This window comes from Lucilia sericata, unplaced genomic scaffold, assembly GCF_015586225.1.
Source record: "Lucilia sericata isolate MDLA Ls3-8-SP2 unplaced genomic scaffold, ASM1558622v1 Contig000171F_arrow, whole genome shotgun sequence".
NCBI classification, from domain to species: domain Eukaryota; kingdom Metazoa; phylum Arthropoda; class Insecta; order Diptera; family Calliphoridae; genus Lucilia; species Lucilia sericata.
In genome coordinates, this window is record NW_023994200.1 from 320932 (window position 1) to 334157 (window position 13226).

Genomic DNA, 13226 nt, shown 5'->3' on the forward strand with positions numbered 1-13226 from the left:
TTGATTAACATCTTTTTGTAGAAAGACACATGTTTGTTAAAAGATTATTAGGAAAAATTTTTCCGATTATCTTTAAATTAAGCCAAAAAGCTTAAGGGAGCTTGTTATATGAAACTAAGTTTTAATATTAAAAACAAATTTTGTTGAGGAAATTCAATACTTTTGTTAATGTAATTGAAATTTTTGTTAGGATTTTTGCCTAAAGTTAAGAGTTTTCATTAATTTAGAAAATAAGAAAAAAAATGGCTGAAAAATAGTTGTAGCGAGTAAAGTTTTCTTGTACTCATTAAATAGAAAATATGTTCAATGTCATTTGAATAAAATTTTTTTCTATTTAAAACTATTTTGTTTAACAAAAAAAGTAAAAATCTTGTTAAAAATATGTTGTTAAAAAAATATATTCACTTGAATTTTTGTATTTTTATTTTTTGGCCTGATAAGAGTCCTTTTTTGTCGCAGTAACCAACACATACACAGTTATAGAAAAAAAATCTTGTTACTATATAAGGGATTTTTGTAGTTTTAACCTTGTTTTTTTTCTCTTGCTGCATGTTCATATTTTCAGTCATTGCTCTAGTTACTAAACGGAGCACAGTGCTCGAAATAATACTAAAAAAAGAAAACTAACAAAATAGTGAACAAAAAAAAAAAAAAAAACGAAAGAAATATTTTGTATTTTATAGCTTCCTTTTTTATGAACAAGAGCAAAAGGCCTTCCTGTTATTCTTTTGTGCATGGTAAAGTCATCTCTGTGTTTTTTCCTTATATTTTAAGGCAAAACTGCCCTAGGTATGGTTTTAGTTGTTCTTTTTTTATTATTATTTTTGGTTTTATCGATAAATTTTCAATTGACCCAATTCTGCTACATATATTTTTATTATTTTCTAAAAAAAATTTTACGTACATTTGTTTGCTTTCTTATAATAGTTTTTTCAAAAACGACGATGACAACGACTATTGAAATGTTTATACCAATGAGCGGCTTTTTGGTAACACAATTGTAAATTTACTAGGTTTTTTTTTATTATACCATTGCACTAGCCATATAAATATGGAAAAAATACAATGACTTTACCGTCAAATGCATTCATACATTTCATTTAAAGGCAAAAACCTATAGTTTATTATTGTTGCAACATATAGAATGAACAAAAAAAACATCACAACAGAAATGAGTGCAGTTGCAAATATATTTATTGTATCTAGTCGGTGGTCTTGTTTGATCATGTATAAATGGATTTAGTTTTTGAGAAAAAGGAAATGTGTTTCAAAGAATTTGTTTCTTTTTTTTCTGTTCATACTTTATCTATGAGGCATGCAATTGTTATAAAAAGGGGATTTATGTTTTATATGTGTGTGTGTATTTTCAACGCGGATGTCATTAAAGGGGTAACAAATTTATGGGCTTGTGTATTTAAAGGGCAAAAGTTAAAAAGTTTAAGAATTTATTAAAAAATTAAATTGAGAAATCATTTAAGTCTCAAAATATTAAATGAAATACCCTAATATTTTAATATTTTTTTTAAATAATTTAAAATTTTTTTCTAGTTTTTCTTGGGGTAATTTTAGCAAATTTTTAAAGATTTTCATACTTGTAGTGCTTGAGGAAAATTTTAAGGTTTTCTAACGGTTTAAAGGGGACTATAAACATTTAAGTTTTTTTTATATATATCATGCTAACATTTAGGGGGGGAGGGGGCATATTTTATTACAATAATACAGTGAAATATATAGAAAATATAATAACGAAATAAAAATATATATAACTTAATAAAACAATAAACATTTAAATAGGTGTTTATTGCAAAGCTTATGGAAATACTTACATTTTTACAATCCTCGAAATCCATACAATGATGCCAATCTTGAACAAACTGCAATAAAGAAAAAAAGGGAAAAATTAATAAAAAAATATAAAAATTTGTGTTTAAAATAATTTAAAAGCTTAAGAACAGTGTTAGGCAAAGAGCCTCTTTCACTCTTGTTTGCACACATACTTATGCTCACACATGTATAAAATCAGAAAGCTATTATTGTATTCTCTGCCTATCACTGCTTTAAAGGTAGTGCAAAGCATTTAAGCTTTTAAGGAAAAGAGAGAGAGAAAGATTGTATTAAAATATAACTAGTGATGTGACTAGTACTTAAGGATAGGCATAGTTGGTAGTTACAATACTTTTTAAGCAACAAAAGTTTAAAAAACTGTTTTTGTATTCTCTGCCTATCACTGCTTTAAAGGTAGTGCAAAGCATTTAAGATTTTAAGGAAAAGAGAGAGAGAGAAAGATTGTACTTAAACATAACTAGTGATGTGACTAGTACTTAAGGATAGGCATAGTTGCTAGTTGCAATACTTTTTAAGCAACAAAAGTTCGAAAAGCTTTTTTTGTATTCTCTGCCTATCACTGCTTTAAAGGTAGTGCAAAGCATTTAAGCTTTTAAGGAAAAGAGAGAGAGAGAGAGAGAGAGAGAAAGATTGTACTTAAATATAACTAGTGCTGTGACTAGTACTTAAGGATAGGTATAGTTGCTAGTTGCAATAGTTTTTAAGCAAATTGAAGATTCAATTACATAAAGATAAAGATAATTTCTTTTAAAAAAGCCCACATAGTAACCAAATGTAAACTATGATATTCATTAATTACCACATAATTAAATTATTATCAAATTTGTTAATTATTATAAAACTCAAAATTTATTTATTAATAAAACCAAATATCATGAGTAGGGCCTGCTATGTTAACAAGTCATAAATCTTAAAAGAATTAAATATTCTCAACTCTTGAGTTGTTTATTACAATAATGATAAATATATCTTTCAAAATTTAACATTAAATACAAAACTCAAATATTTAAACATTAAACTGCAAAATCTAACACCAAATAAACATGTTAAAAGTTGCCTTAATAAAGCCGACAAAATGACAACTATAAACTACAATTAATGATATATTTCCCTTCTATTTTCATAGGTTTAGGAGCCCCCCTTAAACACCCCTATATATTATAAAAATAGCAAAAATAAAGATGCTCTTCTATATATCAAACTATAAATATTAAAACATAAATCATTTCATTTAAAACTAAGACAAGCAACTAACAAACACATTTTTAACATTTTCATTTTCAAATAGATTTTTCTTTTATTCTTTATTTCACTGTAAATTTAGAACAGCTATAGAAAAAAAAACTCAAAATTAGAACAAAATAATATATTTGATATTAAAAGCTATATATTTTTTTGTTGTTGTGTTAATATTGAAATATATATATAATTCAAATAACATTCTAAATGCAGCATAAACTGCTAGCTACTGCTGTGTATAGTTTTCCCCCTTTTGGGCGAGTGTTAATTTGAAATAGAAAAAATATATTTGTATGTTTGAAAACTATATATGTATATTTTTGACTTGTTGTTTTTATGTTTTTTTATGGCTAAGTTAATGTGGTGATTATTTAGCCTTTTAATTGGTTAAGAGCAAAAGTGTTTTTATTTCAACGTTGATAATGCCACCCTGAACGTAGTTGCATGCTCCAAATGCTTTAAGTGCCTACAATTTGTTAAGTATATTTTAGCTCTTTTTCTAGATTTGTTATGCAGTTGATGGGTGTTAAATACAAAATACAAATGCTAATACCACCTTCATTTTGTTAAGACCTGCAAAACATTAGCGACAGCCTGCCACCTCCTACTCCTCCCCATCATCATTAACATCTTTAGTTGACATTATTTATTGCAAGCAAAAGTTAGAAAAAAATCCATAAAAACGTACATATGTATAGATGTAAGTAGTTTTATAAACAACCAAGCAAAACTCAGGGGGCTTATAACATTTCGTAAGATTTTTATTTTCTCTTTTTTTTTGGTTCAAGACAAAGTATAGAAAAAATAAACAAACGACATGAACATAAACTTAAGAATTTATATCTTAATTATGTCAATGTTTCCGAAAAACAGGGAAATTAATAAAACAAAATGAATGCATTAAAAAATTATTACTATTTAATTGCAAAGTTTTATTAATACATTAAATTTTTGTAGCATTATTATGATTATTAATAATTTATTTAATGAGGGCAATAAAATGTGATTGCTGTTTTAATTTTTTAAAAAATTTATAAAAAATAAATGACTTTTTTCAAGTATTAAGTAGATTAAAGTATTTAGAATGAAACAGCCGTGCTGATGCTTCTATGTTAGAGAGCAATTAAAAAGCAACTAACACCGAAGCATAGAGAGTTATATTTAAGTAAACAAAGAGAACTTTGTTGGTATTTTTACTTAAAGAAAACTTTGTAAGCTTTCAAAGTTCTCTCTAGGTTTTGATAAAGTCCTTAGAGAACCTATTTGAGATACAGAATATATAGTTGTAGTCACGCAGATAACTAAAATGCTAACAACACCGAAGCAAAGAGAGTTTTAGCTTAGCTTTTTTACTAAGAAAGAAAACTTTCTTAGCTATAAAGTTGTCTCTAAGTTCTGGTGATCTTTTACAAAAACCTAGAGAACCTCTTTTTAGAAATCTCTCCAAATATTTGTTGTTTATAATTGAAAACATGTTGCAACATGTTAGAATTGCAAATTGCGTATTAAATTAATAAAAATTAAAAATTCTTTAAAATAACAAGTTTTTTCAAACAGCTTGTTTCTTAACCTTTCCAATAGACCCCAAAATTAGCATATTTGAAAATAAATTACTAGAATATTTATAAAAAAAAGAAATCTTGCATAAATTACAATACAATTAAACAGCTGTTGCTAAAGAAGGGTTGTAAAACTAACACACATAGTAAAGACTAAATTTTATTGTTTTTCATGCTAATAACTTTAAACTACTAAAGAAACCAAAAAAAGGAAATACATATGTATGTATAGAAAAATCAAATATCAGATAATATGCTATTCAACCTGAATTTCATTATTAATAATACAAAGAAAAAGTGTCATTGTTTTCGAAAAATTGTAGACAAAAATCTTGGGATTATGTGCGGTAGGTCGTGTTATTTAAAGAAAACTATTTTGCTTTAAGGGAAAAAGATTTTAAAGATGACCTTTTGTTTTCACTTAAACAATTTTTTCATTGTATTGTTAATTTATTGTCAAGCATTTCCGCAGAGTCACTATTCACTCGTACCTATATTGCAAGGGGTCTAAGACAATTTTTTTTTTCAAAATCAATTGAATTTATTATAATGTTTAATAATGCTGGAAAACTCTTTTATGTAAGTGAATATATACATATATATATGACATGTCATATTTTCTGTTACTTTTTGTTACGGTCTTAAACAAAAGGACACCATTGACTTGCGTTTTTTTTTTTTTTTTTTGTAGTAGCTTCCCTGCTTTAAGTGGTAATATGTAGTGTTGCATGTAACTGCAGTAGCACTACTACCATTTTTATTGAATGCCTGCATATATGTATAAAGCCTGTGTGGCAGGAATGAATGAATGTTGAAATGAATGAAAGTATGAATGGTTGAATGAACAATTGCAGCAGTAGCTGCTTGTTAATACAGAATAAAAAAAATATGGCGTACTAGGGGTTCCCAAGATCTTATAGTATTATACAACTTTAGCCATATCTCTTTTTGTGTTGCAATTTTTTCTATAGAAATTGTGTTGTTTTTATTGTTGGCAAAAATATATGTCACTTTTCTTAACTAAATAAAAGGGTCTCTTTTTGTGTTAATTATTTGTAATTATAGAAATTTTTAAAGGGATGTTGATTACTGTTAAACATTTAATTTAAAATTGTTCAAATTTTAAGGGAGTTTGGTAGTGATTTTAATTTTATCTTTTTTTTTGGTAATAAGCATAACGAAAACAATAGCCTGCCTGAAGCAAAATTTGTTATGCTGAAATATTGTAATTTTCGTTTTTTTTTTGCCTATAAAATTAATCATTTGTCCAGCCCTAATAAATTTATGTGTATTCTGCCTTTCACAATTAATGGCTTGATAAGTCTTAATGTGTCAATTTTTTTCTGTTATACTTTTTTATATACATTTTTTATGATGTTTTTTGTTTTGTTCTGTAATTTTCTTAATAGATATTTAAAACAATAACCCGGGGCTTAGTTAAGTAAATTGTACCAAAATAAAGTTAATGCTGGAAAAAAAATCATATTGACAAATAGCTCTCATCAGTTAAAGAGCAACAATATATAAATTTTTTCAACAATACACACAAAAAATACATATTAATGTTAAAATATCAACAATATGTAACAATGTAAAATACATTTTTTACTTTTCCAGCAAATTAATCATATTTTTCTGTACAGATCATTATTGTTCAGTAAATGTTTGTTACAAACTTGTTTAATGTTTTAAGGCTGTATTTTTATGGTCATCATCGTCATTGTTAATGTAAAATGATCCCTGGCTTTGGTGTCAAACATACTTACATATGCATGTATATATGTAAAACCCTTCTACATACATAAAAATGCTTATTTTTACATAAATGTATTGAAAAGTTTTTTTTTATGACATTTTCTGTACAATTACCATATTCAAGTGGTCAAACATGTTTAAATTACAAAAAAATAGTTTAAAAACGTTGACATTGTTGTTGATGTTGCATATGCAGCAAAACAATAATTAATTACACATAAGAGAAAAATGTTTAATATTTTCATCATTACAAGATGTCATGTCATATATGTATCTTTAAAGTAAAATACTACACCCTGAACATAATTATAAGTATTTACTTAAGTGTGTAGTACTTTTTTCTTTGTTTTTCTGTTTTAAAACTAATTTTTTTTTTTTTTTTTTTGCTTTTATGTCCAACATATTTTGTCGTCTAGTTGAACCAATTCTTGTTATTGTGTATGTCTTCAGACAGTTTCAATCAATGTTAATTTGTGCTTGTTCATAAATTAAAAATTATTACTTTCAATTGTTGTTTTTCTTTTATTTTTACTGCTGGAGTTCAATTGATGCTTAACTAATAAAATATCCATAAGTTAGTTTTTTTTTTTTGTTCTCAGAAAATTTTATTAAAAATCCATCAACATTTATTGCAGTAATTTAGAAAATCTTAAATGATTTTTATTGTTCAATTTTATGTTAATTGCCAGCCAATTAGGTCGGGGGTAACTATTTCAATGAATTGGGCATTTTAAATAATATTTCATAATAACAATGAAATTATTCATTAATAACAAGATACGAAAAAAGAAAGACAGCTGTTAAGAGAAAATTTTGTTTACTGACACAACGTTAATAGGAAAAGAACTTGCAAAGAAGTAAAAAGTGATTTTTAGAAATCATAAGCGAACGGGCACGGAAATCGCATAGTAATTTGCCCCAATACATTCTCGATTTAATTTTAAGCTTTTAAAAGCTTTGTTTTTGAGCTTTGAGCCAGCAGTTTAGGCCCAACATGGTTTTATTTAGTTCAAGGCCTTTTTTTCTTAATTTTATTATTATTTGTCTGAAACTTAATTTATAGAAAAACAACTTTCAAAGCTTTTAAGTATTAAGAACTAAACATAAACCCCACAGCAAGAACACTAATAGTTCAAGCATTCCTTCTAATAGGCCCTGCTTTTAAGCTTTCAAACTAACCAAACAATTTAAACGTCTCTTTGCTCTCTGCGCCGAACATTGTTTTAAATTATTATTAAATATTCTAATTATAAAATGATCAAAGTAGAAAAGATTATAATGTTATGGTCACCCAATAATTTTAAATTATTATTTAAATAATAAATTTAAATCATAATTTTCATCATATAATCCTCTTTTCTATTAAGTATTAAAGGGGTTAAATGTATATATTTTCCAGTAGGCGTTAATTTGAAAAAAATCTATATATATTTAGCTGCTAACATCAAATAAAAATGTTCTCATATAAAAATGAAATGAAAAAAAAAAAACACTTTTGAAATTTTCTAAATATAAAAAAAAAATTGTAACCATTTACGAAAATATTCTATTTTATAATTTTATTTTTATGATACACACAGCTGCGTCTCAAACAAACAGAAAACAGAAAATTTTTCTTTACACTCAGAAAATATTCAACAATTTGCTTTAATAAGAAAACAGAAAAATTCTACTTTTTATATAAAATATAAAAATAATTTTTCATGAAAATTTATGTTATGGGAAAAATCTATAAGGTCAGTTTGCTGTTAGTTGGAAATAGCTTTAACTTTAATGATCTCTTGGCCATAATAATAATAAAAAAATGTAACAGTGTGTAAACAACACACATACATACATCTACTACATATAGTGTATATGGTCAACAAACAGATAAATAATTTATTTTTTATTATACTTAATTTGTTAAAAACAAAAAAAAAAAAAAGGAAAACATTTTTTTTCTTTTAGATTTTATTTCATTTTTTCATTTTTGGCTGCTAATTAGTAATCGTAAATTTTGCGGTCATAAATTTTATATGTTGTGATAGAGGCAACATACAAAAACAAAAAAACCGAAAAAAATGTGTTAAATTTGATTTGTACGAAACCAGATGAAAAACAGCAAAAAAGAAATAATTCACAACATGTTTAAAGCCATCATATAATCATAATAATAGTCATCATAAAATATCATAAAAAATAAAGCTCAAAGGAATTAACATTTGGCAAATAAATTAAATGTAATAAAAAATATATATACATATACTATAATGTACTCAAACTAATAAAATTTGCCTTAAAAATTTAAATAATATATTATTTCCAAAAAAAGCTAAAAGAATATTTCTCAATTTACTTAAAATTAAAAATGTTCTTTTACTAAATTTCTTAAAATATTTATTAAATGTCATTGTTTTATCATTTAACAAACATTTTAAGAATTGTTCAGTTTTTCTAGATTATAGATTATTAATATTTACCTTATGTTACCAATAATAACATGTAGTAGTAATAATAATCATTATTAGGTTGAGGTTTGTTGTTTTTTTTGTCATTGTTGTTAACTATTTGAAAATTTTAATTGGAAAAGGGTTTTTCTTTATAACATACTTGTCATTTTGAATTACCTTTAACAAACAGCTATAGATAGTCTAAAAACAAATACCAAATACCAATTCAACTCAATTCAATATTATTGTAATAGATAACAATAATAACAACAATAATAATGAATATACATAATATTGTAATGAAAGTGCTGTTTTGTTTATTTAACCAGATAGTTAGTTAGATGGTCTTATAGTTAGTTATCTCTATAAACTTTTTTTTTTTATACATCATGCATAAATACTTCATATAATAAACATATTTTTCTTTGTGTTTGTTGTTGTTTTTGTTGATTTTTTATAAATATATAAATAAAAACACAAAAAATAGTAATAATAATAATAATGGTATTGTATTGTTTTTATATCTTTTAAGTAGTACGTGCTTAGAATTATAATGTCATGATATATAAACAAATATGAATACGTATAATTTGTTTTTATTAGATTTTAATAAATAATATTGGGTTAGGGTAGAAAAGTATATAGGAAAGTTACTTAAAATGACAAATCTAACTAATATTGAAAAAGCTCTATTTTAAAGTTTCAAAGCTTAGTTTGATAATTGAAAATTGTTTTCATATTAAGAGCTTTTAACTTATTTTACTAGCTTTGTAATAAAATAAGCTTTCAACGGGCTTTTTGTTGCATCAGTTCCATAAATTAAGCTTTTTTTTGCTCATGAGATCAGAAGTAACATGAAAGATCATAAAGAAAGTGATCATAAACAAGTTTATAAAAAAGCTTTTTTAGAATAGCTTTTATGATATGCAGATGAATTGTCAGAATATATTAAGCAGAATTGAAAACTTATATTATCAAAAGCTTCAACTAGAGCTTTTGGAAAAAGTGGAAGACGAGTTTCTAATTACCTTAATCTAGTTGTAGTTTTGAGACATTGAAAATATTACAAATCCTTAAAAGCTGGCTAATCAAATTCAGAGTTCAATATTCGCTTTAACTAAAGCTTTTTGAAAAAGTTAGAAGAAATATTCAAAGTTGAGAGACAAAATTTGAATTACTTGTTGTAAATATAAATATAGTGGCCTCCGGTAGGTAAGTGGTTAGTGTTCTTGTCTGGTAGACCGGAGGTGTGGTGGGTTCGATTCCCACCTAAGGCACTGGTTAAGGAGCATACAACAGGCCCGCTAGAAGCCTAGGTGTATTTCTTCGGATTTGATGTATATACATCCTCCTTTCAAACTAACTAACTAACTGCTGTAAATATATATATGCATTCAAATGTTCCGGCATGGCATATGCTACACTTCTAGTTAAGCTTTCAAAGTTCATCGTTTTTAAGGATTTTAACTTTACCCCTACCCTATATACATCTCATTATTATAATAAACATTTTAAAAAGTATATTAAAAACCTACAGAGAGAGAGAGCGTGAAAGAATACAATACTACAGCAGTAATTATTAATGTTAACACTCTTTTGCACGCTGCTTTGCTAGTGTAGTTGCAACACCCTTTTTTTAAACTATATACTTTCATCAAGCTTTCCCATAGCGTTTGTTTTTTCAAAATTTTCTAAAGGGAAATGTTAGTTTGTGCAAAAATGAAAACACTTGCATACTTAAACAACATAGAAAAAAAAAACAGCACGTTCTGTAATGCAACCCATTATTAGACGAAACGAGTGTATTATAAAGTAGTAATAGTGTAGTTGTTTTTTATTTTCATATTTTTATTATTTATAAGTTTTGTAGCATTAGAATTTCCCTCATTTCCGTTGTTTGTATACAAACACAGGAAGTCAAGTACCGCCTGTTAAACTGACTTTTTCTTTTTTTTTTTTTTTTTGATTTCAACACACTTTGTTTGCAAATAAATGCCATGATATCAAAAATTATATGTATATTGTGTATATAAACAAAAATATTATTAAAATAATAGAAATCCTCTAACAACGTTTATGGCTTAAAAAGTTCAACTTTTTTTGGAAATAAATAAAAAAGGAACAAATAAGCAGCTTAAATGCCGCCGTTAAACTACCACAATTATATATTTTTGCCCAACACCCCTAACAAAAAAGCAACCCTCCCGTAAGTCCTTTTGCTCCTTTCTTGCCTTTATAGGAAATTTGAAATTATTTGAACAATTTTAATTTTGGAAATGGAACAGTAATAAGAAAAAAACTAAAATACTAAAATACTGAAATTAAATGTAAATTCGTTGAACAATTTGTTTAAGAATTTTTGTGTGTTATTTCTTTATATTTAAAGATTTGCATAACTAATGAAACAATCTTTTTTGTTTTCGTCTTACTTGTATGCTTAGCTTGTTTCACATATAAAAAGATCTTCAACACATTGCGCTTACTACATATTTGGGGTGTTTTCTTTTAGTTGAAATAAAGTTTAATATAAAAATTCATTTAAGTTTTTTAAATTTAAATTTCTTAAATTTTGTTTTCTTCTTAACTTGAACAGAACAGCATAACGAATTCAATTTGTTTGGGGTTAATGTCTGCTGTCGGTAAGACTGACTGCATATATGTTGGTTATATGGTGGTGTATTTTTCTTATATATATGAGAAATCATGTTAAATGTACCACCTTAAAGGTTTCATCATCTTATAAATAAAAAAAAAGAGAAAAGCGTAACATGATTTCTTTTCTTCTTATGTTCATCTTTATAAACAGGAATTTAAATATTTGACATTAGCAAAGCAATTAAACAAAAGGGTTTTTTACAATTATAAACTAAAGCATGTAAAACATGTTTGAAATACTTTTTATAATTCTTTTCAGTTTTATTTTATTTTTTGTAAAGAATTTTGAATACAAATTTTTTTAAGTCTTTGTTGGTATGTATTTCAAAAGACTATACAAAAGACAAAATAGTGAAATGTGTAGCGTAAATAATAATGAAAAAGAAAAAATTGGATTATGAAAAGGATTTTGTTGGGAAATTTGTTTTTACAGTCAAAGAAAATAAATGGTAAAATATTTGTTATTAAGTCTTTTGAAATTTAATTAAAAGAGCAATCGAATGGAAAAAAAAGTTTTATTTCAAAACTTGATACATAATCTGTTTACCATACCACTTCTTAGGAAGTTAACTTTATGTTAAAAAAAAAGTTCCAAAACGAAGCTTTTTTGAAGTAAGAAGTTTAAATATGACGAATATAAAGCTCCTTTTACATATACCAGCAAGAAAAGAGCTTTCATAGAAAGATAGAACCGTAAGCTCTGTTACTTTTTAACTTCTTAGGAAGTTCATTTTCTTAGCTAGATTTTGAAAAAGCTTTTTTCCCCTTTAAAAACTTTAAGTGCCTATTAAAGCTCCACTCATTTACCCACACTTTTTCTATTAGTGTATGTAATTAATTTGTAAAAGATTTCTAGAATTAATAGAAAAAGGTTTCATTTCTGTATTATTTAACAACTGTGTATACAATTTAAATAAAAATAAATCTTATTTTTGCACACATGAGTTTGGTTTGAATATAAATGTAAACATATTTCTTAAAACTGTAAAACCAAATAAACCACATTTAGAGGAATTTTCTTTTACAGTTTATATACAAAAATAAAACCCAAAAATGTTTGCCTTAAGGTATGAACGAGGAATGAAGAAGGAGCAGCAGTTAAGCTGCTATTCATCCCCAACAATAGTTTGACATATAAATTTAAACAAAAACCTAACTAACACACTATTTCAGTTAAACAAATAGAGTACTTATGTGTGTAAATATACAAAAAGCAGTATTACCACATAAAACCATATTTAAGCCAACCTCTTCTACAAGAGTTAAGTTAAAATATGTTTAAGGGCCAAAAGATCTGGGGAAAAAACTCTAACATTTTATAAAGTTTATTGTTATTGCCAGCCCAACAAACCATAGAAGCAACCAACCTTATAGTCAGCCAAACAAACATGGAATCATTCATTCATTTATTTAAACAACAACTATAGTATGGTTAGGACAACTTGTTATATGCCAAAATACTAGAGTTACCTTAATTTTTTGTTATGCTATTTATATCTTTTTTGTTTTCTTTTTGCATTAAAAACTATAGAGAAAAACTTAATAAGATTTTCTAGCATTTTACTTATTACACATATGAAAAAGAAATGTAGTTTGGTAAAATGCTGAATTGCTATGCTAAAAGAATGTGTATAGTAAGTACTAGTTATAGTTCTTTTGGTGTGTCTGTGTGTGGAAAAACTAATTTTCTTTTGTTGCTGTTTGTTGCTTTTGTTTTTGGCACTCACGTAACCAACAAATA

General features: G+C 25.8%; 1 protein-coding gene across 3 annotated transcripts in view; it reads right to left on the reverse strand.

Annotated features, from left to right (window-relative positions):
- The window catches only part of LOC119601501, an 81997-nt gene that overhangs the window by 12599 nt on the left and 56172 nt on the right, over positions 1 to 13226 (reverse strand). For all 3 annotated transcript variants that reach the window (XM_037952461.1, XM_037952459.1, XM_037952460.1), the window contains exon 2: positions 1827 to 1874. In XM_037952461.1, coding sequence (XP_037808389.1) covers positions 1827 to 1850 — 24 coding nt within the window. In that variant the 5' untranslated portion in view covers positions 1851 to 1874. The remainder of the gene's footprint in view (positions 1 to 1826; positions 1875 to 13226) is intronic.